We start from the raw sequence: 23,847 nt of genomic DNA on the forward strand, positions 1-23,847 counted from the left end.
CTATGAATGGGGGTTAAACTTCCAATGAATGTATCTCAAGACTGGTTTGTAGGTAGATAATGATGATTGTTGCTTTTAAAATATATAAAAACACAATCGACGTAGATGGACTCTTCAGTTTCATTTTACATGAGAGGTAAAGCATCTTCAAGAACCAAATAGTTCCAGATTTTTTCTGCTCAAGCACATCAAATCACTTTAACAGAAACATTTCTTTAAAATATGTATGTGTAGACTATACTTACTCTATAGCACAACTGTATAATATTGTGGTTTTGGAAGGGACAAGCAAAACAATGCCTCCTCTGATTGGTACCTGTGAGCGTAAGTTTTCAGTCTGGTGTTGCTGCATGTTGATGGTTTGTGGTTGATGTGCTCTCTGCTCATATGGTAGCAGCTCCACGTCTTAGAACAAAGAGCAAAGTGGTCACAACCAAACACAAATGACAAAGATGTTTTACATTGTGTAAATAAGTGTTAATGTTACTAACAAAGTGCTAAGCAGATGCATTTGGATGAAACATGGGGAATTGAATATATTGGGGGAATAATCGCTTTCTCTCAGCTGGTGTGGTTTAATATAGTTGTCCAAGTAGTTAAAAGACAAACATGTGAGAACAAAGCAGACCTTCACCATAGTGAAACCCCAAACACCTTCACTGATTCAAACCCTCAAACTGATGGTGGCTGTGTAGGAAAACACAAGTGTGTACAGTGATCATTTTGAGCAAATATAGAGACAAATGCCTTTAAAACCATTGCAAGCATTTTGAAAATAAGTGCACATGAGCCACAATGCATCACTGCACAGTCAGAACGATACCCCCTGTGGTTAGATCTAGATCAGAATGTATGAAGGTCTGCTTGAAAAGTGTATGGTTCCTTCATTAAAAATCTACAAGAAGGCAGTGTGGGTTGACTGGAAATACATTTGAACAGAAGTATGTCTCTGTATGCACGTGTGTGGTTACAGTTCTCATGTGGGCCTGTATGCATGAACTCCATCCAAGACTCCTTCAAAGACCCTTCACCAAATTCCTTGATAGCTTTATTTATTGACATCACTATATCAAACCCACAGGGACACCTCACCTCTACAGCTGTTGTTTTTTATTTTTATTTTTTGGGGGATGTTTGTTTTTTTTTACTCATGATTTCTCTTTCAGTGTAATAAAGTATTCATGGAAGTAAATTGTAGCACAGTACATATATGCTAGTTACTTCCTTAGTTTACCAACTCTAATACAAAGCATTGGATATACACACACTGGTCATCAGGAAAGCTAAAAAGGTCCATGAAAGGGGATAATTATCAGACATGAAAAGCTGTATAAAAGATATAAGCCAAGATATGTTTAAAAGCAACACACTCTTCAAAATGGAAATGCAGCAATCTTTTTGTTAGAATTGCTGTTCAGTGGTTCTTCCAGTATGTTATATGTGTTAGTTGGAGTCACTTTGAAGAATGCAGGAGTGAAAACTTAGTGACACTGTTCCTTTTCAGATGTGGGTTGAGAGGCTGAGTAAGGAGGTCTCAACCTCAAGGTCGTGACGTGAAGGAAGAACGAAACGAGAAGCTAAGCTTCACGGGCTACAGAACAATCACGCGAGTGGAGCTTCAACTGGGTTACCGGGGTAAATGAGAGAGTTTAACACTGTTCATATTCCCATTACAGACCAGATCACCTATTTAACACAGTCAACGTTCACATTAAATAACAGAAAGCTAAGATCAGCTTGCAGATTGCAATCAGACACACTAATGCTTTGAGACACTGATGTAAATCATGAAAGAGGGTTCTCAACCTCCAGGCTCCAGAGCTACTCAGAAGCTAGCTTATCAAGGTACTGGCAGTTAGTCCTATTGTGTGAGCTTTGAGATTTGTGGAGTTTTTCCTCTTGTAAACAAACTTGTAAACAACTACTCCATACATTTTATCACCACTACATGTAGTCTTTCTCGTAGTCATATTTTTAAAATCCCGTACAGTAGGCCTACTTGCCGTTTTCTCCCAACTTTTGTTGTCATAATTTTGGAGGCTATCATGGCGAGCAGGAGCTCCAAACAAGAAACGATGTGACAGTCCATGAGGTGCCGTACGCTTCTGTCAGCTAATGTAAAACTTCTAGTGAAAAAAATCGATTTCATATCAGTCCACAAGACTTGACAAACACGAAAACGAAGGGTATCATCTATAATTTCAGAACGTTTTAGTTCGTTTTCTAAACATGTAATATAGTTACAGGTAGTTATCATTTTTCTTTTAATTACAGTTATTTATTTCAGTTAACAAAAATGTTTTCTCAATATCAGTTTTAATTTTTTCGTTCGTTTCCGTTAACGATTATACCCTTGGGAGGGAGGTCCCTGACCCTGACCCTAATCCTGACCCTAACCTTGACCTCTCCAATATTGTTCCATAAAACAGTGCCCTGGAGTGGCCCTAACCCTAACCCTGGTGTGAGTTGTGTGTTCCAAATCACAGCATACATTTTCACTGATATTATCAGTAATGTGATTGCAGTGTATGGGCATAGGGTTAGACATAGGGATTGGGTTCGGCATAGGGTGAAATGTGCAGTTTGTCATTGCCAGAGTTCAGATGTTGCTGATGTGATATTTTGGCCTTACTGTGGACTTACGGATTATCTGTTTATCTATTTGGGTTTCCTCTGAACGGCTGGGGTGAATTACTTTTAGAGACAGTGATGTGTGTATTTACTCATAATTGATAGCTTAGAGCAGGCGTACTCAACTAAATTTGTCCGCGGCCCAATTTTGGCAGATACCTGTGACCTGAGGTCCGGTGTGGCGGGGGTGGGCGAACGTAAGTTGTTGAGGGGGGGTTTGGTGGCGAACGTAAGTTGTTGAGCGGGGGTGGCAAACGTAACACTCGTGACGGAGTGTTTTTCAATAGCCCTGAAATAAATGCTCCGGTTTTTTTTTGGTCCGTATCCAGTTAATCAGGAATGAGATTGGGTCTGGACAGGACTGCGTTCGGGTCCGGATCCGGACCGCGGTCCGCCAGTTGAGTACCCCTGGCTTAGAGAAACACACTCATTCACACTCACTATTTGCTTTTGCAGGAGAAAATGTTTATTATGTGTCAAGTGTTTATTTATCCTTTTAGCATAATGATTCACTTCTCTTGTCCTTCAATGGCAAGTGGTGTCTTTGTACTTGATTTGAATATTCAAATGTATTGAACATTCCTTGTACTTGATTTGAGTATTTGAATGTAATGAAAATTCTTTGCACAAAAATAACTAAATGTGCCTGGAGTTGTGTGGCATTCATCAGCCGGTTCCTCAGAGCACCGTTCACAATGAAACAGTCATCAGTGTGGGATGTGGCCAAAGGACGTCCACTTCTACACCTTTCTGTGGCTCTTCCAGTCTCTCTGTATCTCCTTTGCAACATGCTGAAGACACTCAGTGACACTAAGCTCTGTGGGAACTTCCATCTGAGAACAGCCTGTTTGAAGCCTCACAATGGTGAGGTACTGTTGATGAATTGATAGGTGTCGTCTTGGTCTCATGATGTCAGAATGTGAACAGCATGATAAGAACGAATGTTAAAATACCAATTCTAGCTGAACCAGGAAATGTATTGGTCGACTCAAACACCTGCTGTGAATTTTGTAAGGGACTCCCATAACAGTAATGGACTCCCACAATTTTAGACTGTTCAATCATTTTTAAATTCTGATTTAAAACGGTTACAAAAAATAACCATAATAACTCGTTTTTAAGAATAAAATGAAAACAATTTAAGTGACAACATCTTTGGTTGTCTGGGATATGAAGTTCACTTAATTGTTAGAACTTAGTCAAAACAGTGGTACACATTTTAATAACTGGTATACAATAATGAGCTTTCAATGGCTTGGCATTGTCAAGCTGTGTAAACACAGATGTTCCTAAGATTTTTATTTGCTTGCTTACTTGTCTACATTGCTGATGACCAACAGGGGGCCCCAGAGTGGCACTAAGAGAGCAGAGCTGAATCCGAAATGACGTACTTCCCTCCTATTCAGTACGCCAAAGCAGTACGAGATAACAGGTAGTATGTCCGAGGTTATGAAAACTGCCCAGTCTCCTACTGAAACGGTTGAGCAGAACGTACTGCAGTGAAATCTAGTGCCTACTGCTTAAGTGTTCGGCATTTCAGATTCAGCCCAGGAATTCCTAGCACTGGGAACATCGCTACCAAAGAGCCTTCAGGCATGGGAACTCCAATAACCAGAATCCTTTGGGCAAATCAGCGCTGATTGTGCATACCTGCTGGGCTTTGTACTTAATCCCACACGAACAATAACCCAATGACACAGTTTAAATATATTAAAATAAGGGTGACAGGTGTGGGGACATGTGGGGGACACTCACTATGAAAATTGGAATGTAAATATGTCTGAATGAGTCCACCATGTTACCCGCAGGGATCTGGGAAGAGCATCTGGGCAGTAATGAGACACAGAGCCAGTTTGGCATTAGAAACACTCCAGTTATTGTGGAATGACGAGTTATTATAGTCCTAGTGTACAGTGGTCTGTGTCAAGAGCAGGTAGTAACTGTAAAAACAACATATTGAAATAGATATGACCTATTTCTCAGAATCTAGCACATTATCTGAATCATATTAATATTTGTCTTTTCCAGGAACCGTACCATTAATAAAAACGTTCGCCAATTAGCAAAACAATAACATAATGTTCTGAAACTGGACAGTGTTATTGACCCTATATAGTCAAAACCAGCCGTGGATAATTATAGCAATACATAAATCCTGTGCAGGCATGGGTCTCTGCAGTCAGAGGTGAATTGTAAGATCATTATATTATTCTTTTATCCATGAATCCTATGGTCCCGTGCCTCAGTCGTGCAGGGATAGGGTTACAGTCGTGTTTGGAGAAAACTGTGATTCATTCACCAATATTCATATTCTGCACACACTCTCATTGCTTTGCACATCTGCGCGATTTTGCACGTCTTTCTAATGCAGATTATCGCATCAGAATTCGTATCAGCTCGGATTTTGGCCACACACAGACATTAAATAACATTAAAATGGTTTAGTCCGCCATGGTACATGACATGACGGTAACAAGCAACGTCACTGATAACGACAGACCTTTGCGGCACCTTTCTCATTTCTTACTTTAGTGTGCAATACCGTTGTTCTCTTTTTCGTCGTTATCGATTGCAAATTCTAAAAGACAAAGCAAGAATTTGAGCAAGTTTTGTCACAATCTTATCTTCAAACGATCGAATAGAAGAAAAAAAATGAATATATGAGAATTATTATGAACTAATGCGGGTTATTATGAACTAATGTGGATTATTCCTTCGCTGAATCTTTATTTATTCATTCTTCACTTTTCCGTTTTGTTTACTCACGTCTTCGTTAACGGTGAGTGTTGACATATTTTCATTTGATTCCTCCTGATTACGATGTACATGAACGAAACCTGCACGTGTTAGTTCTACATTTAGCAAAAGTAATAGTAAAAAAATAATTCTGCGACGAAGTCTCAGGAGTGTTAAGTAGTTGAAGTACTTCTACATAACTATCTGTTGTGAAACCCTAACCACAAACATCGATTCACTTATTTATGATGCTAAAGTCATGTAAAATAATAGCCTTCAAAGCGAAAAGGATGGCACAAGGAAATCGATATTATCATCAGTGATGTAAACAGAACATTTATTTGTGAGCCTATAGGCTACACATCTAAAAGAGTTGCTTGTTCCAAAATTATGGTGTAGACTTCTATTAAAAAGCCTTAGGCTATCTACCTCTACAAACCTGTATGTTCATTAACATTTCATTTTTTTAAATAATCATTAATAAATTATATTGATTAATATTCATATTGCATATTTAATATTTACTTTGTGGTATGCGTTAAAACCAGTGTAGAGTACTTTGCAATGCACATTTACTTCAGATTTTCTATGTGAAAAGTTTGGAATGGTTTAGAGACCTGCTGACGTACAGTAGTCCTGTCTAGAAATAACAATGGTTGATGTTCTTGATCTTGTATGCCAGACATGTTCAGTCTTGTATGCTGCATGTTGGGCCTGTATGTCTGATCATTATTGCCTCGACTTGCATATTTGTACGTGTGTGTGCATGTGGTAAAATATTGCCATCTACTGTGCAAATTTCACTTAGTAAGTCACCAGTAGGTTCTAGTATTTGCTTCATACAGCACATGACAAACAAGACAAATAAGGAAAAAAACACATGATAAGCTAGAATGATGCTTTAGGGGTTAGGGTTTAGGGGTTAGAGGTTAGCTGCCTGTAAGTGTTCAAGTGCAAGTGTTCTGTGTTTTACCTACAGGCATAGTGAGGACATTAGTTTGAGATAACAGAACGTATCCCAAGGACAGACTTATGCAAAACTACAAGTATAATTAGTTAAATAATAAATTTAGTTGTTTTTTTTTTAAACTATGGTTTTACCTTATATATGTTGGCTTGCTATGTGACTATGAATGTCTATGGTTTCAGCTTAAATATATTGGCTTGCTATATGACTATTAATGTCTATGAGTTTGCATTTTACCTTCAGTAAAATCACATTTGCATCTTGCTTCACATTAATCATCTTCAGCTGAGAAACCACTAATCTAAGAGCTCATCACCTCAACACCTCCTTTACCACTAATCAAAAATCTAAACACCCCTAACACTAACCCTAACACTAACACTAACACTAACACTAACCTACTATGAACCTGGCAAGGGAGAATAAAGTACAAAAAAAGGTGCCAATGCTTATGTATATATTGATATTATTATGTATATTAGGGCTAGAGTTATGTATAATATTATTATTATGTATATTAGGTTTAAGGTTATGTTTATTTTTCCTTTTATCATAAATCCTAAATACATTTTATATCTTAGATTATTAGCATACCTTTTAAGTTCAGTGGAGACTGCACACACATACACGCATACACACACACACACTCCTTATTTCACATATGAATGACTGTGTTTTCCAGATGTGAGACCTTCTGCAGGACATGTGGAGACAGTACAAGTTACAGAAGGAGACACAGTTATTCTACAGTTTCATTTCACTGGAGTGGAGAATAATGAAGTAATATGGTGGGCATTTGGACCTAAAGAGTCTCGCATAGCACAGCTAGTTAACTACGTACCTTCCTTCGATAAACAGGAGCTATTCAGAAACAGACTGCAGCTGGACAAACAGAGTGGATATCTGACCATCAGAAACATCAGCGTCACACACACAGGAGTTTATAAAGTATCCCTGCTTAGCAATGAGGTCTTAACCAAGCAATTCAGTGTTATTGTTTATGGTAAGTCTTTGTCGTTTAGAGTTTAAAAATATCTCATATGTTCAGAAATAACCAATATATTAGCAAACATTTACCATTATTATCATGTTTGTGGTAAAAACCGTTAAATTCTCATTGCATATTACACGTAAATATAAAAAAATTTTCGTCTTTCGTCTTCTCCTCCAGCGACGCTGCCTGTCCCCTACATCACACGTTCATCACATACAGAAACAAAAAGCTCTGAAACTTTGACCTGTCTGGTGTTATGTTCTGTGGGGAGGACGACTTCAACAACACTCTCCTGGTACAAAGGCGACCAAGTAATCTCCACTCTCAGTGATTCTAATAGCAGCACCCCACTTCTGCCTCTGGAAGTTGGATATGATGATAACAACACCTATAGCTGTGTAGCAGCCAACCCTGTCAGCAACCAGACAGCACAATTTAACAGAACCAGTGTCTGTCCGCCTGTGTCAGGTATGTCAGCAGACCACATACAGGTATACTTATGCTCTGAAGTCTCCAGGAAAGATAAATGAATATAGTTTGAAATGAAAGATGAATTGTAGTGAGTGGTATGAGCGTTGGCCACAAACCATTTTGTACTGGGTGAGTTTTTGAGTTTTTGTAACACTACAGCGGTCTGAAAACAGATAATAACTAAGCAAAACCAAATATCACAGTAGCAGTCTAAGTTGATAACAGAGAAAAGAACAGCACTCCTTATGTCGAACAGTCAGCAACACCTCGCCAAGAGGAACTGAACACTAAAACACCATTATATGTACAAACAAGAATGCACTTGTTTCCCCTCTCGTGGTTAGCCCCCCCCCCCCCCCCCCCCCCCCAATCTTACTGTACCTGTACCTTACTGTACTTGTAAGAGTAATTATATGCTCTTGGGGCAGTCATGGCCTGGTGGTAGGGAACTGGTCTTGTGACCGGAGGGTCATGGGTTCAATTCCCAGACCTGAGGCCATGACTGAGGTGCCCTTGAGCAAGGCACCTAACTCCAACTGCTCCCCGGGCACCGGGCTAGGGCTGCCCACCGCTCTGGGCATGTGTGCACCACAGTCCCCTAGTAATCACTAGTGTGTGTGTGTGTGTGTTCTAACTGCACAGATGGGTAAAAAGAGGAGGACAAATTTCGATTGCAGTGAAAAATCACAATTGACAAAATATGGCACATTTACCTTTTTTTATGCTGTCTTTACAGGATATCTGCTAATTCTTTTCATCATTATAACTGTAATTCTACTACTACTGGTTGTAATTCTTCTTCTGTACTGGAAATTCACAAAGGCAAAACACAGTAAGTATGTTTTAAGCAGTTGTCTTAATTCCTGCACAGAGTTGCACATCACAGCTGATATAAAGCCTGATGCTCAAAAGATGTAAAGGCCTACAGTAAAGGTATCCTGTAAAGTTTTACAGTAAAAGCCTACAGTAAATGTATACAGTAAAGTTCTACACTAACTGTATACAGTAAAGTTCAACAGTAAAAGCCAACAGTAAAGTTATACAGTAAAGTTCTACAGTAAAGGCCTACAGTAAAGGTATACAGTAAGGTTCTTCACTAAATGTAAGTCTCCATCACCTCTATGAAAGCTACACTATTACAAACTAAAATATTCAGCAAGAGGTTTTATTTTTGAAAATGTTTGGTTGTTTATTCTCATACAGTACAGATGCAGGAGGAAGAGATACATTATGCTGATACAGTTTTTTGTGCTCAAAGTGCACAAACTGTGGTAAGGGTCTGTGTGTGTTCACTGTGGTAAGAGTCACTTACCTTCTGCCTGTCTGTAGTCTTGTGTGTTGCCTGACAGCGATGCTTGTGTGTCTGCATTCATAATAGTACGTTCTTATCAGAGTTGCTCTGCTCGCTGGAATGATTGCATATGTGAGAACTGTAAATGTGCATCACTGGTTTAGGATATATATGTACACAGACAGCAGCTTTTACATGGTTAAGGTAAAAGAGTCATCATCACAATTTTCTCTGAAATCACGACCAACTGACCTTGGATGATTTTATTTTATCTTTGGAACATGTTCATATGGTTCTTCCACCCCACATCAGAATGTGGAAAATTGTGACCTGACTGACGCTGACCATGACTGGCTTGATATTCACACAATAGTTTATGCATAATTTTACGGAAGAAAAACTAACCACTGAATCTCAGTGGTGTCAGAGCAGACGTGCCATGTAGAATAGAGAATTTGAGGTTATTGGCCAAATGGTTCAAACAAACAGGACATATACAGTATGCTCAAATATGTACTTTTTTGGGTAAGCAGAAAATTATCTTAGTGTCAAACTTGTGTCAAACTGCAGGGTAGAGTTAGGGATAGAGTTAGGAATAACCCTAACCCTGATATAGTCTTCTGCTGTGCTACAACATCAGATCACATCAGGTTCCACTGCTGTCAGCCAGGAACAGAAATTGGAGTCAACTGTGGATGCGGAATCAGCAAAAAATGAACAGATGAAAATTTCAAAACAGTTTGGTCTGAGTAATTTCACTTCCTGCTGAGAAACACAAGTGGTAGGTCAGGATTTGTTGTAAACAGCATAGACATAGAGTAACAGAGGCTCCTACCAAAGCATGACAGAGTCAAACCATAGAATGACAGAATCCTACCATAGAGTAACAGAGGGTCCTACAATAGAGTAACAGAGGGTCTTACCATAGAGTAACAGGGTCCTACCATAGAGTAACAGAGGGTCCTACCATAGAGTAACAGGGTCCTACCACAGAGTAACAGAGGGTCCTACCCTGTATTAGTATGGTCTTCTTAATAAGGTGAGTGTGTATCTTATGTCTGAAGCATCATGACATTCAGAATCAGAATCAGGCTTTATTGGCCAAGTATGCTCACACATACAAGGAATTTGTGTTTGGTTGTAGTAGCTCCCAGTGCACAATAACTAACAGTAACATTACCGAAGTAAAGCATTTACTCACACATAAACACACACACAAAACATACATTGTAAACCATGTGCAAAGTTGTATATCTACAGTACAGTGCTGAGTGCAGCAGTAAAAAGGCACTGAGGTGCAGACTGAGTTAAATAGATAAATTAAATTAAACTGAATTAAATAAAGCATATAAATATGAGAACAGGAAATTACTGGCAGAGACAGTAAGTACAGTGTGTTCTTAGGCACTAATATAGACATTCGGGAGATAAAGAGCACCTCTTATGGTTCAGTTGACACACACACACACACACACACATACACACAATCTTCTCTCACACAGCTCCGCCCTCACTACTACATGTTCTGTCTCCACTCTTTAAGCCCACAGGAACTCTCCTGCTTTGCTTTTGTGTTATCAAGAATTGCAAAGTGAAAGAAACCTGAGCGTGCTTGGGCTTGTTGAACTATTTCACTTTTTGTGTTGAGTTGTAAATAAAGTGCTTCTTTCACATCACAACGCTGTTTGTCATAACGATAAAACATGTATTTCAGAATAATGGATGTGTGTGTGTGTGCACAAAGATTATTTATAAAGATTATTTATTTTACAGATACATGAAGAACCACAGGACACAGTGTACTCTGCGGTCAACATGAGATGTGTGTTTTAAAAACCTAGAAGTCAACTCTGGTGGGCATGGACCCTGAGAATTAACACTTTGTCTGACTGCTGTGTGTTCATTGTACCATTGTGTCATAATGGTCAGTTATGCTGTGTCTCATACACTGTAATTACAGTATGTAGCCTCCCTAAACACACAACATAAAAAACTAAGGACTCTGTGAATTCATTATTTATCTAAGGTTGGGGTTAATATTTGTGTAATAGTGTAACTAGTCAGGGTCAGGGTTAGGGTCAGCATTAGGGTCAGGGTTAACTTTAACTCTCCACTTTAGTAGCTTCGCTACAAAATAGTTTAGATTGAAACAGTAGCAAATGCAAATCACTTGTAAGTCGCTCTGCATAAGAGGGTCTGCTAAATGCCCTAAATGTAAATATAAATGTGCTTATCCTCACTAGTAAGAACTGAAGTCACAAACTAAAAAATGTTGATTCTGTAGGATGGGTGTGATTCTGTAGGATGGGTATGTTGTTGATCTTAACCGTCAGGAAAGCTTGTCCAGACATGCAACATACTTTTAGTAACAGCAGATGACAGAAAGCCAGTATAAGGTAACCGACTATATCAAATGCATTGTTCAACCAGATGTTGAAATCCAGATCACCATTTGATGTTATTGAAATGTTAATGATGTTAAAGGATGAACCATTGCATCTATCTAATCTATTAAATCGAGCCAATCTGAACTTTGGCATCTATTTTATCCTGACAGGCCAACTGCCTAAAATGTCAGCACCATTGTCTGGGCTTTGCACAAACTCCTCTCCTGAAATCTATGGTTAAGAGCTATGGCCTTTATATTTTAACAATAAAAATGATGCTCAAGCCAGCCATGACTTGATTGGGAAAAAGGCTTAAAGGCTTAAATTCTGCCATCTCTTTTGCCAGTAGCCACTAAAACCTCTTTGTCCTGGCAGATTGCAATTCATGTGTGTGTGTATATATATATAATATATACACACACACACACACACACACACACATGCACCCTAATCCTAAAAATTGCAATCTGCAATATATATATATATATATGCCCTTTTAAAAACTATGCCCAGTGGTTAGACTCTCATGTGTTGAGGATTTTGTGTGGTTTTGTCATCCTCTCTGAATTCTCTTGGAATTAGGAGGGAATTTTCACCACAGGTTCCAGCTGGGAATTGTCCTTCTGGTTATGAACTCCAGGAATGTGAATCTCGTCCATGGTTTAACACAATCCCCCAACAGAGAATTGATCACTTTTGTTTCAGTCTGTGTGGCTGCGTTAGTATGGAGTAAGAGCACTGTCAAAAAAAATGTGTGCAATACATTTTTTGTACACAAGTCTGTATTTATACATTCACATACAGAATAAGCCATGCATTAAAAAATATCATAACACTGTGTGTTTTGTGAGAAACCACTTTAAAATCTACAACTTAATTCAACATGCATTCGAGAGACAGAGAGACAGACAGTCCTGTTATCTAGGTATGTGTGTGTGTGTGAGGGAGACAAACCTCTTATCTAGGTGCATGTGTGTGAGAGAGAGAGAGACAGTCTTGTTATCTAGGTGTGTGTGTGTGCGTATGTGTGTGTGTGTGAGAGAGAGAGAGAATCTATTTAACTAGGTGCGTGTGTGAGAGACACAGTCCTGCTACCTAGAGTAAAAGGGTCCTACCATAGAGTTACAGAGGGTCCAATCACAGCATGACAGAGTCACACCACAGAGTGACAAGATCCTACCATAGAGTAACAGAGGGTCTTACCTAGGGTTGCAGCGGTAACCGGTTTCACGGTATACCACGGTATTAAAATGCACGGTTATCATACCATGTGCGTTTGCTTATTACCGGTAAAAGGCAAGCCAGCTGAGACACTCACCCGCGCATGTGCAACTCCGTTCCAGTTCAGCTACACAGCATACAGCGGTGAGAATGGCAGGAATTGCATCAGACTTAACCATTTTTTTAACAAAAAAAAGGCTAAACTAAAATCAGCGGCGAAAATGACGCAATCGCGTTGGCTAGCCGTGCGCGAGGGTCTCACAGGTCGTGCAGCTCTCGAAATTTGTAACTTTGCGCGTGCCTCGTCTCAGCGCAACGAACAAAGTCATGCTTGCCGGGTTCAGACACCTATACAAAGTGGAATTAAAGCACTTGTACGTCTCTTTCAAGGTCCATTTCAATATTTCCCAGCACATTAAACTTAATTAAGTTAAATATTTATACATATAGTCGAAATGATTCGAATTCGCTTTTTATTCACATTATTTAATGGTTGTTTATTTTCAAAACGCCCAATCTCAACGTCTTCACGTTCTCTCATGTTTCATCCTGGAATTACAAGAGGCTCGTATTTGTTAACGTAATACAAGAGAACTGACAGCTTTGTTGTGAAACGAAGTAGTTACAATTTCAAGCATTTTAGTACTTTAGCCTAAATTCCAGCACATTTCAAACCTGAAACACAAAGCAACATTAAAATTCATCAGGTAAATGTTCCTTCCCCTGTTTTTGAGGGGTGCTCACGGAGGTTTGCGTGAGGTGTGCGGAGTCGCGCGCAATTGTCACTCGTGAAAGTATAAACCTAGCTTTTTAAGGTCTTTGCTTTCACTGGATGTGAAAGACACAATTAATTTATATGATTTCATTTTTCAAATTCTGACATGCCTGTTTTTCATATGTTAAAACCAGACTCGGTGTGAAAGCCTTAAAATATAAATCCCTATTGTAAGGATCATGTCAGAAATACATCCTCTCTTTCTGCAGTATCTGGTTATATTCCAACTTGGCAGTAAAATGGACGTTTACAACAATTGTTGATTAGACACTGACCCAGGCTTAGTGTATCAGATATTAAATAATTTAAACTTAAATAATTGTAGGCCTACTGAAATCCATGATTTAGGTTTCTCTAATTTTGCAGTATTTATAAACAGGTGTACAGCTTCTTTTTTTTTTAAGGAGACATTTTGTATAGGCCTACAATAGTTCCAGGTTTCTACAATAAATAGTTCATTGAACAAAAAAAACTTTTGTTGCAATTTCTTTAAGGGTCAGTGTATCTTTTAATAATATATAACAAACTGTGATAACCGTGATACCGCGGTATTTCCTGAGACAGTTATCATACCGTGAAAATCTCATACCGTTGCAACCCTAGTCCTACCACAGCAAAACAGAGTCAAACCATAGAGTGACAGGATCCTACCATAGAGTAACAGCATCCTACCATAGTGTAACAGGGTTCTACCACAGAGTAACAGAGGGTCCTACCATAGCGTGACAGAATCCTACCATAGAGTAACAGGGTCCTACCATAGTGTAATAGGGTTCTACCACAGAGTAACAGAGGGTCCTGCCATAGCGTGACAGAATCCTACCATAGAGTAACAGAGGGTCCTACCATAGAGTAACAGGGTGCTACCCAGTATTAGTATGGTCTTCTTAATAAGGTGAGTGTGTATCTTATGTCTGAAGCATCATGACATTCGGGACCATTTGATGTTACTGAAATGTTAATGATGTTAAAGGATGAACCATTGCATCTGTCTAATCTATTAAATCGAGCCAATCTGAACCTTGGCATCTATTTTATCCTGACAGGCCAACTGCCTAAATGTCAGAACCATTGTCTGGGCTTTGCACAAACAGGTGCAGGTTTCTCCTGAAATCTATGGTTAAGAGATTGTGCTATGGCCTTTATTTTTTAACAATAAAAATGATGGTCAAACCAGCCATTGCTTGGTTGGGAAAAAGGCTTAAATGTTCAGCACACATTAAATCCTGCCATCTCTTTTGCCAGTAGCCAATAAAACCTCTTTGTCCTGGCAGATTGCAAGTTCTAGGGTTAGGGTATATATATATATATATATATATATATATATATATATATATATATATATAATATTTAGGGCATCTAAATATCTATGCCCTTTTATAAATTATGCCCAGTGGTTAGACTCTCATGTGTTGAGGATTTTGGGTGGTTTTGTCGTCCTCTCTGAATTCTCTTGGAATTAGGAGGTAATTTCCACCACAGGTTCCTGCTGGGAATCGTCCTTCTGGTTATGAAGTCCAGGAATGTGAATCTCGTCCATGGATTAACAACACGGAATTGATCACCTTTGTTTCAGCCTGTGTGGCCCCGTTAGTATGGAGTAAGATCACTGTCAAAAAAAATGTGCATACTCGTCCGTACGTAAATACATTTGTTTGTTGAAAGTCTGTATTTATACATTCACATACAGAATAAGCCATGCATTTTTTTTAATGTTCTAACACTGTGTGTTTTGTGAGAATACAACTTCAAAATCTACAACTTCATTCAACATGCATTCGACTTGATTTTTTATGGGTACGACCTCTTAGTTATGAATACAAATCGAAAGGCGAGAAACTACTGTCAAAAATCCATCATTGGAGTCACAGGCGAAATGCATCGTGTACAAGACCATTCGATTCGTCCCAATGAGCATCTGTCCTCAGTCGCGTCCAGCTTTCAACTGTTGGCGGGTAGAAAGATGGCTGATGAAGGCAGTGGGAGCTCAAATCAGGTACAGCTTTAATTCTTTCCTTGTTTGTTTCCTTGTTTTACAATGATTTGTTTCAAATAGTTTACGCTTTTGTTAGATCTTCATGGTTTAATATACTATGTAGCTAGGGCTGGGTATTGATTCAAATTCCAAGAATCGATCCGATTCCGATTCTGAAGATTAAGAATCAATTTATTTTGATTTAATCGATTCGATCTAATTCAGGGTTTAGTGTTATTATAAATGTATTTGAGCTGTTTCCTGACTGTGTACAGAAGCAACATGTTAAAACTAGAATTATATCGATATTTATCAGCAAATAGTTACTGGTAGTTGGTAGTTACTGATGGCTGGAGGACTGGTGAAAAGGGTAATCATAAATCTACCTTCAAGAAAGGTAACCCAGGACAATAAACAGAGGACATCTTTGAGATGTCTATATCTGCAACAGTGGACTCCTACTGGGACACTAACCAGTGAACTATTACTATGATTGAAATAATTATGAATTCACCTAAAAGCTGTTGCTACCAAATACATTTTTATTTTAAAATTGTTCACACTTAATAAACTGAAAGTATAAAATGTAAACGTGTATTTTTTTTAAGTGCAAATATAAGAACAAAAGTGTCACGTTACGGTCCCCGACTCCTCCCTTTTCAGCGTGTGTTTACGTCATCTTCATCTACTCGTCTGCGTCTGTGTATCTCAGTGGGTGCGGGTGCATCTTGTGATAATCCGTCTCACCTGTGGCTCGTCTCGTCATCATGTGGGGTGTGTGTGGTTTGTCTATTTAATGTGCGTTCGCGCAGCGCCCTGTGCTCGTCGTTGTTTGAGTCACACAAGTTCTATGTAAACGTGTTTTATGTGCGCTGTCTGTGTTTCGGTAAATGTAAATAACGTAACGATTTGGAAAGTGCAAAGGATTCTGTCTCGTCCATCGCCTTGCGCCCAACGTTACAAGAACATTTTAAACTTTTTTAAACTGTAAAAACACTGGGTAAACTGTCAGTGACATGGACTAACTGTAAATAGTCACTGACACTGGATAAACTGTCCTTCTGTTTTTAGATTTCCAATTTGACTATCGTCATTACTGGCATTGTCCGACGCCATGTTGTTTTACAGTTAGTTAGACCGAGCACACCTGCGTGAATTCAGTGACGAGGCGGGGGTAAAAGTTCACTGGGGGAAATGTAAAAAATTATTTTAATAAAAAAAAAAATCGATCTTTGGACGTACGAATCGATTATCAGATCATCATATGCGAATCGATTCAGAATCAGAAAATCGATTTTTTTTAACACAGGCCTATATGTAGCCCTCACAATCTTTGAGGACTAGCGTTATATGGTGCATGCAAACTGCAATGGTGTCGTTTGAGTTGAGATTCTCCTAAATTCAAGCTTTTATTAGTAACGGATTCCCCGAATCGACGCTTTGATCACTTTTTTACTTTCAAAAAGTAAAGTTTTAATTTAAAAAGTTTAAGACTACCACTTGTCCTGCACACTTTTGTAACACAGAAGTACAGGGATCTACACACCGCGCATGATGTTAAAGCGAAGGGTGGACCCGAGTGCCGTTTAACAGCACTAATGCGTCTGTCCGAACAGAACGCAAGCGTGAGGGTTAAACACGAAACACAACACCAATATAATAAATGAAAGCAACGCAGACTGCTCAACGCGTAAAAGATAAAAAATTAAGACAAAAAATTAAGACAAAAATGGATAGGAAGAGAAATAGGCTTGGGAAAACTTGAGGTATGTCAGGGAGCGACGCAGGAGAGAGAACCTCGAAGAAGAGAAGGAGAAGATAGAGAGAGAACGGTGACGAGACACCTTGTAGTTTAATGCAACCTCAGGGAACAAAGAAGCAGGCTAATAGCGTGAAGGCATAACCGAACGAATCAGCAATGATCCGTTTCACAAAGCTTCCTTCAGAAGCTGTCAGACAGTTGAAACAGATCATTGCTGATTACGCCCAGCCAGTCTAGGACTGACTCGGGTGCCCCTCCTGGTGGTAGAAGGAGTGGCATCCAAAGCAGGACTGACTCGGGTGCCCCTCTTGGTGTTATAAGGAGTGGCATCCTAGGCAGCCCTGACAACTTTGGTGTTTTCTTACTCTGAAAACATTCAACTCAATAAGGATGTGTTACCGTATTTTCTGAACTATAGAGCGCACCTCAATATAAGCCGCACCTACCAAGATTTTTTTTAAAAAGGAAAACGTTATAGCCGCACTGGGCTATAAGCCACATATATCTACTGAACTGAATACAGCGAGTCCCTGCTTAACGACGGGTCTGGTTAACGACGGACGGAAGTTATGACCAACTTTTTAAAATTTCGTGCGGTGCGCGGAGGAACAGCAGCACAGTGGAGTGTTGTAGAGTGTTGTTGAGTGTTGTGTACGGTAAGCTGAGGCAGCGCAGCCTCCACCACAGCCCATCTCGGCAACGCAATCGCTCTTTCTCATGCTCTATGCATGCATGAGAACATGGTTAGTTTTTTCTATAGCCTACTGTATTTACGATTAAAGTGTATCTAATCTAAGCGGGGACTCACTGTACATTAACCGTCAGAGACGGTTAGGTAAGATAAAGAAGTAAAATAGATTTAATAACAAAGCATGGATCAATCCAGAATTCTCATTATACATACACTCAAGAGCGCCTGCAAACGAGAGCTAATTCCCCACTCCAAGCTCTCATGATTTATACCCATAAGCACATAAGATGTCCACAAGGTGAACATGAGCATATGATTGGATGAACATAACACAAATCACACATGATAATCGTATATTGGCTCCTCCCCACACGCCCCCTCCATGCTCGTTATTCTCATGATGGTCTGAGAGCCGATGTGGCCACTTCCATGTTGAGACTAGAAGGCCATCTGGTGCAAGGTCGGTTTAGGTACACCTAAACCGGCGTCCAGGGTAGACAATACAGTTTCCTAAGGTCTTACTAATATGTACGGGACACTGAACAGGTTCAGCGTCCCTTCTACACGGTTAACACATTAATAAATCACATCCCTATAGTCTGTGTCTAATATGATTAATATGATTAATGGATACCAAATAAGAAGGAGAACATCATAATTTCCACTACAACACACAGTTTCTCACCTTTCAATTTATATTCATAATTAAGAGGTTGTACCCGTTAAAAATTAAGCCATATGCACACATTCACAACCACTCACGCACATTCCTACATGGCGCACGCCCTCTCACTCCAGACCACGCCCATTATCACTTTCCCCTCAATACTGACACATGTTCCTCATCACACCAAACATACTAAAGGCCCACAGGTCGTGCAGTCCAGTGCTGCGCATTCATCACGGATCTTCGCCTCGCAACATGGGAAGTAGCCTGCACTTATTCTCATGCCTCCTGTCACCTGTGGACTCCTTGATTCTACTCATAAGTATTCATTTGAATTACATTTGCCAAGTGGCCTGAGTGCTTGTGTTATTTTGTGGATAATAAAAGCTTTAGATGGCAGCATTTGTCTCCTGTCGCCTCTGTCCCCGCGTCACACTGAGTATGCACACGTTTTGTTTGACAGTGCTCTTACTTCATAGAGAAGATCCCTCCCCCAAACCCTACTGCCATGATTAAATAGAAACGTACAAAATCTAGTAAAACGGAAGTAAAGAATAAAGATAGAATGGAAGTGACTGAATGAACTCGTTAGAACGCCACTGACCTGCGCTCATCTTTAGGAAGGAGAGAACAGACAGCGGCAGTAGTTTTGAAGCCTCCCTCAGTCGTCTGCGGTGCCTTTACTGCACCTTGTATGTGGTTTATTCCAAAACGTGTGACAGAAGACTGCGTCTCATCAATGAGACTCAAAGCAGAATCTCACTTCATGCTGCTAATCTCACTAGTCTCACTTCATGCTGCTAGTTCACAGCCTCCTGTACTGTATCTGACTGCTACATGAGCTGATGTTACTATCCTATAAATCACCAAATAGCTCTAGTAATTTATGTTTGGTTTAACATGTCCATCTACTGTATCCATCTCTCCCCAAGTGAGTATGTGGCCTCTAACAAAAAAGTTTTAGAGCTGTTGCAGTGGAACATGTTGTCCTCATTATTATTTGGAGTGTGTTCACGTTGCGTTAGCTCAACACACACAAACACAGCCCACTATTATTATGCATTAAGATCTGCTTTTAGATCTGCTTTTAGTTAAACTCTAACTCTGTTCTAATTATTTTAATAGTTTTCCAGATTATTATTATTTTATTTACTTTACTTTTTTTAACATTTTATTTAGTTACATTTTATGTTATTTTATTATTGTCACGTTGAGGTCCCTGACCCCTCCCTTTTGGGCATGTGTTTACGTCGTCTGCGTCTGTGGATCTCCGTGGGTGCGGTTATTTCCTGTGATGATCCGTCTCACCTGTGGCTCATCTCGTCATCACATGGGGTTTATGTGGTTTGCCTATTTATTTGCCTGGTTCGCGCAGTGTCTTGTGCTCGTCGTTGTTTGAGTCTCTTATATGTATACATGTTTGTGTTCTACGTGCGCTGTCTGCGCTTGTGTTTTACGTAATAAACGTAACGTACGTTCAGCAAAAACCAAGGATTTCTGTCTCGTCCTTCGCCACACTCCGGACGTCACAGAACGACGAGCCGATCAAGAGACAGTATGCCAGGCTACGCCACCCGGGCAAAGAAGGGCCGGAGACCCAGCAAGCGACACCATGCCTCTTCCCCTGCCCGGCACCGCAAAGCCACAGTGACTCCCGAGCTGATGGAGCAGGACCCTGTATGTGGGCTCATGCTCCGTCAGGCTCGGGAGGCTGAGAGCACGAAGAGGGCTGACTTCTTTCGCGAAGCCGCGGTGCGGATATGGCAGGAGTGACACCCCTCTCCCACCAGGGAACCCTTGCCACTGCTGGTGGACCCCCTCGAACTCTGCTCTATGGAGAAAACCCCGGAGAGCGAGTTTGAGGAGGAGGACTCAGAGGGCGAGGAAGAAGAAGAGGGCGAAGACCCTGCTTCCCCTGTATGTTCCGCCCCCACAGTGGATTACAGCGAGGATGAAGAGGAAGAAGAGGGCAAGGAGGAGGAAGAAGAGGGCAAGGAGGAGGAAGAAGAGGGCAAGGATGATGAAGACCTGGCTCCCTCGGTCTGCTCCGCCCCCACTGAATACTACAGCGAGGGCGTAGAAGAAGAAGACTACCCTCCTTCGGTTTGCTCCGCCCCCACCGAATACCACGGTGAGGGTGAAGAGGGCGACGACTACCCTCCCTCCGTAGACTCCGCCCCCACCGAATACTATGGTGAGGATGAGGAAAAAGACTATCCTCCGTCCATGTACTTGGGTGTCTCCGAGTGCACGGACAGCGAGCTCTTTACGGAGGATGAGGGGAGTTCGGCCCCTTCGGAGCATCCCGCCCTGGACCGTAAAGGGGAGGAACAGCCCGGAGTTGAGCGCTCCCCCTGACCACTCCGAGGGGAATGCTATGGATTACTCCCGGGGTGAGAGTCCAGCAGAGCCCATGAGCTGGAGCCTGGGCAGTGAGGAGGAGGAGATGGAGATTGAGGACACTCCCACTGTCGAGAACAGAGAGAGGCGCTGAAAGGGGAGAGAGAGAGAGAGGAGAGAGAGAGCACGGGCGAAGCCATCCTGTGGCGCGCCCCTCGGGGGCTACTGGAGAGACCAGCCGCGCTGCACCCAGCGCGTCCGCCTGCCGCGCTGCACCCAGCGCATCCGCCAGCCACACACACACGGTGGAGGGTTTGCGGCGAGGGCGGCAAGAGGACCGCCCACCACAGCGCCTGCAGCTCCCGGGTTCTCCCCGCTGGCCTCTCTCCTCCTGGCGCGAAGCCTGGCACCGTCTACATGTTTGTTTGTACCTGTGTTTGTGAATATTCCCGTATGTCTACCTAATCCCCTTTTCCCTTTTTCGCAGCTTTCTATCCTTGCTGGTATGTACATTCCGTACATTTATCCTATGTTGCACAACTAGGTTACACATAAACACACACTCACACATACATCACATCATTTGTGCTAAATGTCTTTGGTACACTTTCTGCTTTACTTTGCTGTGGTCATTCGAGCTGGTTGGGTTTTTTTTTTTTTCTTTATATATAATTATTATTATTATTTATTAGTAATTATTATTATTATTTATATATATATATATAATATATTATTATTATTTATTATTTTCCCCCTGCCTTTCTGTCTTTTCCCTTTTTATTCTTTCTCTCCCCCTCTTTTCTTGGTCCACCTAACCCCAATAATTATCACTTTGCATATTGTTATAATTGTTATAATTGTCATTTCAACTGTACATAAAAACAAAGTTGTCTTCCAAAGATGGGGGGGTGGAGGTGGGCCATTTAATAAAAAAAATATATATATTTTCCCTTTCATGCCTCTGTGTGTGAATGTTCCTGTTTGTGTGTTAGTTAACGTCCCGTTATGTCTGTCTAACGTGCTTTCCCCTGTCTTCCCAGGGAGGGTGTTCTAGGCTGTTCGTGGTGGACTCTGCACCGAGGGCAGTCATCTTCCAGACGCAGGACTGAGCGCTTTGGAGCCGCCCATCGACGTGCGTTCGGGGCACTTGGTCCTGTTGGCACCCCGGGATGGGTAGTGCCCTTGGTGGGGGAGTCTGTCACGTTGATGTCCCCGACCCCTCCCTTTTGGGCGTGTGTTTACGTCATCTGCGTCTGTGGATCTCCGTGGGTGCGGTTATGTCTTGTGATCATCTGTCTCACCTGTGGCTCGTCTCGTCATCACGTGGGGTTTATGTGGTTTGCCTATTTAATGTGCATTCCCGCAGTGTCTTGTGCTCGTCGTTGTTTGAGTCTCTTATATGTATACGTGTTTGTGTTCTACGTGCGCTGTCTGCGCTTGTGTTTTACGTAATAAACGTAATGTCCATTCAGCAAAAACCAAGGATTTCTGTCTCGTCCTTCGCCACACGCCAGAGGTCACAATTATGTTTGTTTCCTTTTTATCTTTAATTTCTTTTAACATTTTCTTTTTGTCTTATCTTTGCTTCCTTTTAATGTTTCTTTTTATTTATTCTGTAAAGCAGTTGCATGTATGTATGAAAGGTGCTATACAAATAAAGATTACTATTATTATTGTTACACACGAAGGAGGAGGCACGACGAGCGTAATAGTGGTAACAGAAAAACACTTTACTAACACAAACACGAGCAAGTCCAGCACTTCGAGCACAAGCATGCACATACACACACTCACGCTTGCATGAACTTTAGACAAAGACGAGCACAAGACATTGCGCGAACGCACATTAAATAGGTGATCAACACAGACCCTCGTGATCTTGGGACAAGGCACAGGTGAGACTACGAACACGCTCACAAACAACCCACACCCACGGAAGTACATACATGGACATAACGGCACGCAGACAACGTAGCGGCACGCCCACAGGGAAGGGTCCGGAGCCGTCACTGTGACAATTATTATTATTATTATTATGTTATATTATGTTGACCTACAGACTGCTTCCAGAGAGAATATCATGGAAAAATTGATTTATTCCATTAAATAGATTTTTGATTCAGGGCCCATAGTTTAAACAATTCCAAGTATTTATTTCTTTATTTTTACATAATTTGGGCTTCCAGTTTATAAAAACTCACAAAATCAGGATAAAAAAACACCATCACTGTTTACCAAATCACTTCAAACAGGGGGGTGTTCCAAGAAACGGGTTAAGCGAGAAAACCCGGGTAAGTTAACTCAGAGTTCACGGAAACTCGAGGTTTTCCGTTCCAGAAACCGAGCTTAGAGAGAACCGGAGTCAGTTACTATAGCAACTTATGCTCTGAAGCTAACCTGCTCGCTGGCAGGTTAACTTGGACCTGACCCAGAGTTACAAACACGTCATCATGACGTGTCCTTTCCTCGAAGATCATGTGGATATTGAAACTCAGTTTATTCGCTGAGTTCTTCGTCGGGAACGCCTTATAAAACCCCGAATAGACGTAGGCCTACTATCATTTTCGGATTATTTTTTTAATGAACGTTATCGTTTTCAGCACAATCCATTACTTACATCAATAACTTTATTATAATAACATTTCAAATATTACACATCGCGGATCAGCCCTAAATTCTCTTCAGATTGTTATATTTCGGTCTTCGTTTTTTGCTAGTGGAAGTTTTCTTTATAGTGTAGGAGATGCGGAATCTGTCAGCAAAGCTACTGTATGTCGGTCTGTCCAAAAACTATGTCCGGCATTAAAATGACTAGTGCCCGGTTTTGTGGTGTTTCCTGGGCTTAAGCCAGTTATGAACATCAAAGAGGAATTCCACAGCATCATTGGTTTGTCTTTAATTCACACGGACAATAAAGAAATTAAGCAAAGGAGAAGCAA

At 40.8% G+C, this 23,847-nt stretch overlaps 1 protein-coding gene across 4 annotated transcripts; it reads left to right on the plus strand.

Moving 5' to 3' along the window:
• Positions 1 to 5,043: 5,043 nt before the first annotated feature.
• LOC143525446 (uncharacterized) lies at positions 5,044 to 22,336 on the plus strand. Of its 4 annotated transcripts, XM_077019440.1 has the most exons (6): positions 5,044 to 5,410; positions 7,017 to 7,337; positions 7,506 to 7,796; positions 8,536 to 8,631; positions 9,003 to 9,070; positions 10,864 to 12,315. In XM_077019440.1, exons 1-6 carry the CDS (start codon positions 5,332 to 5,334, stop codon positions 10,921 to 10,923), a joined length of 915 nt encoding a protein of 304 aa, XP_076875555.1. In that variant the 5' UTR covers positions 5,044 to 5,331; the 3' UTR covers positions 10,924 to 12,315. The 4 variants fall into 4 exon arrangements, with proteins under 4 accessions (XP_076875555.1, XP_076875564.1, XP_076875574.1 ...); XM_077019449.1 differs by lacking the exon at positions 10,864 to 12,315 and having other exon boundaries at positions 9,003 to 10,857; XM_077019459.1 differs by lacking the exons at positions 9,003 to 9,070; positions 10,864 to 12,315 and adding an exon at positions 21,949 to 22,336 and having other exon boundaries at positions 5,054 to 5,410.
• The last annotated feature ends 1,511 nt before the right edge of the window (positions 22,337 to 23,847 follow it).

This window comes from Brachyhypopomus gauderio, chromosome 1, assembly GCF_052324685.1.
Source record: "Brachyhypopomus gauderio isolate BG-103 chromosome 1, BGAUD_0.2, whole genome shotgun sequence".
Lineage (NCBI taxonomy): Eukaryota > Metazoa > Chordata > Actinopteri > Gymnotiformes > Hypopomidae > Brachyhypopomus > Brachyhypopomus gauderio.

Excerpts from the sequence above, each read along its gene's own strand:
- LOC143525446 (XM_077019440.1), top strand. The coding sequence starts at position 5,332 with ATGTGGATTATTCCTTCGCTGAATCTTTATTTATTCATTCTTCACTTT. Across the intron at positions 7,338-7,505 it reads ATTCAGTGTTATTGTTTATG|CGACGCTGCCTGTCCCCTAC; the intron begins GTAAGTCTTTGT and ends CTTCTCCTCCAG. Across the intron at positions 9,071-10,863 it reads CTCAAAGTGCACAAACTGTG|ATACATGAAGAACCACAGGA; the intron begins GTAAGGGTCTGT and ends TTTATTTTACAG.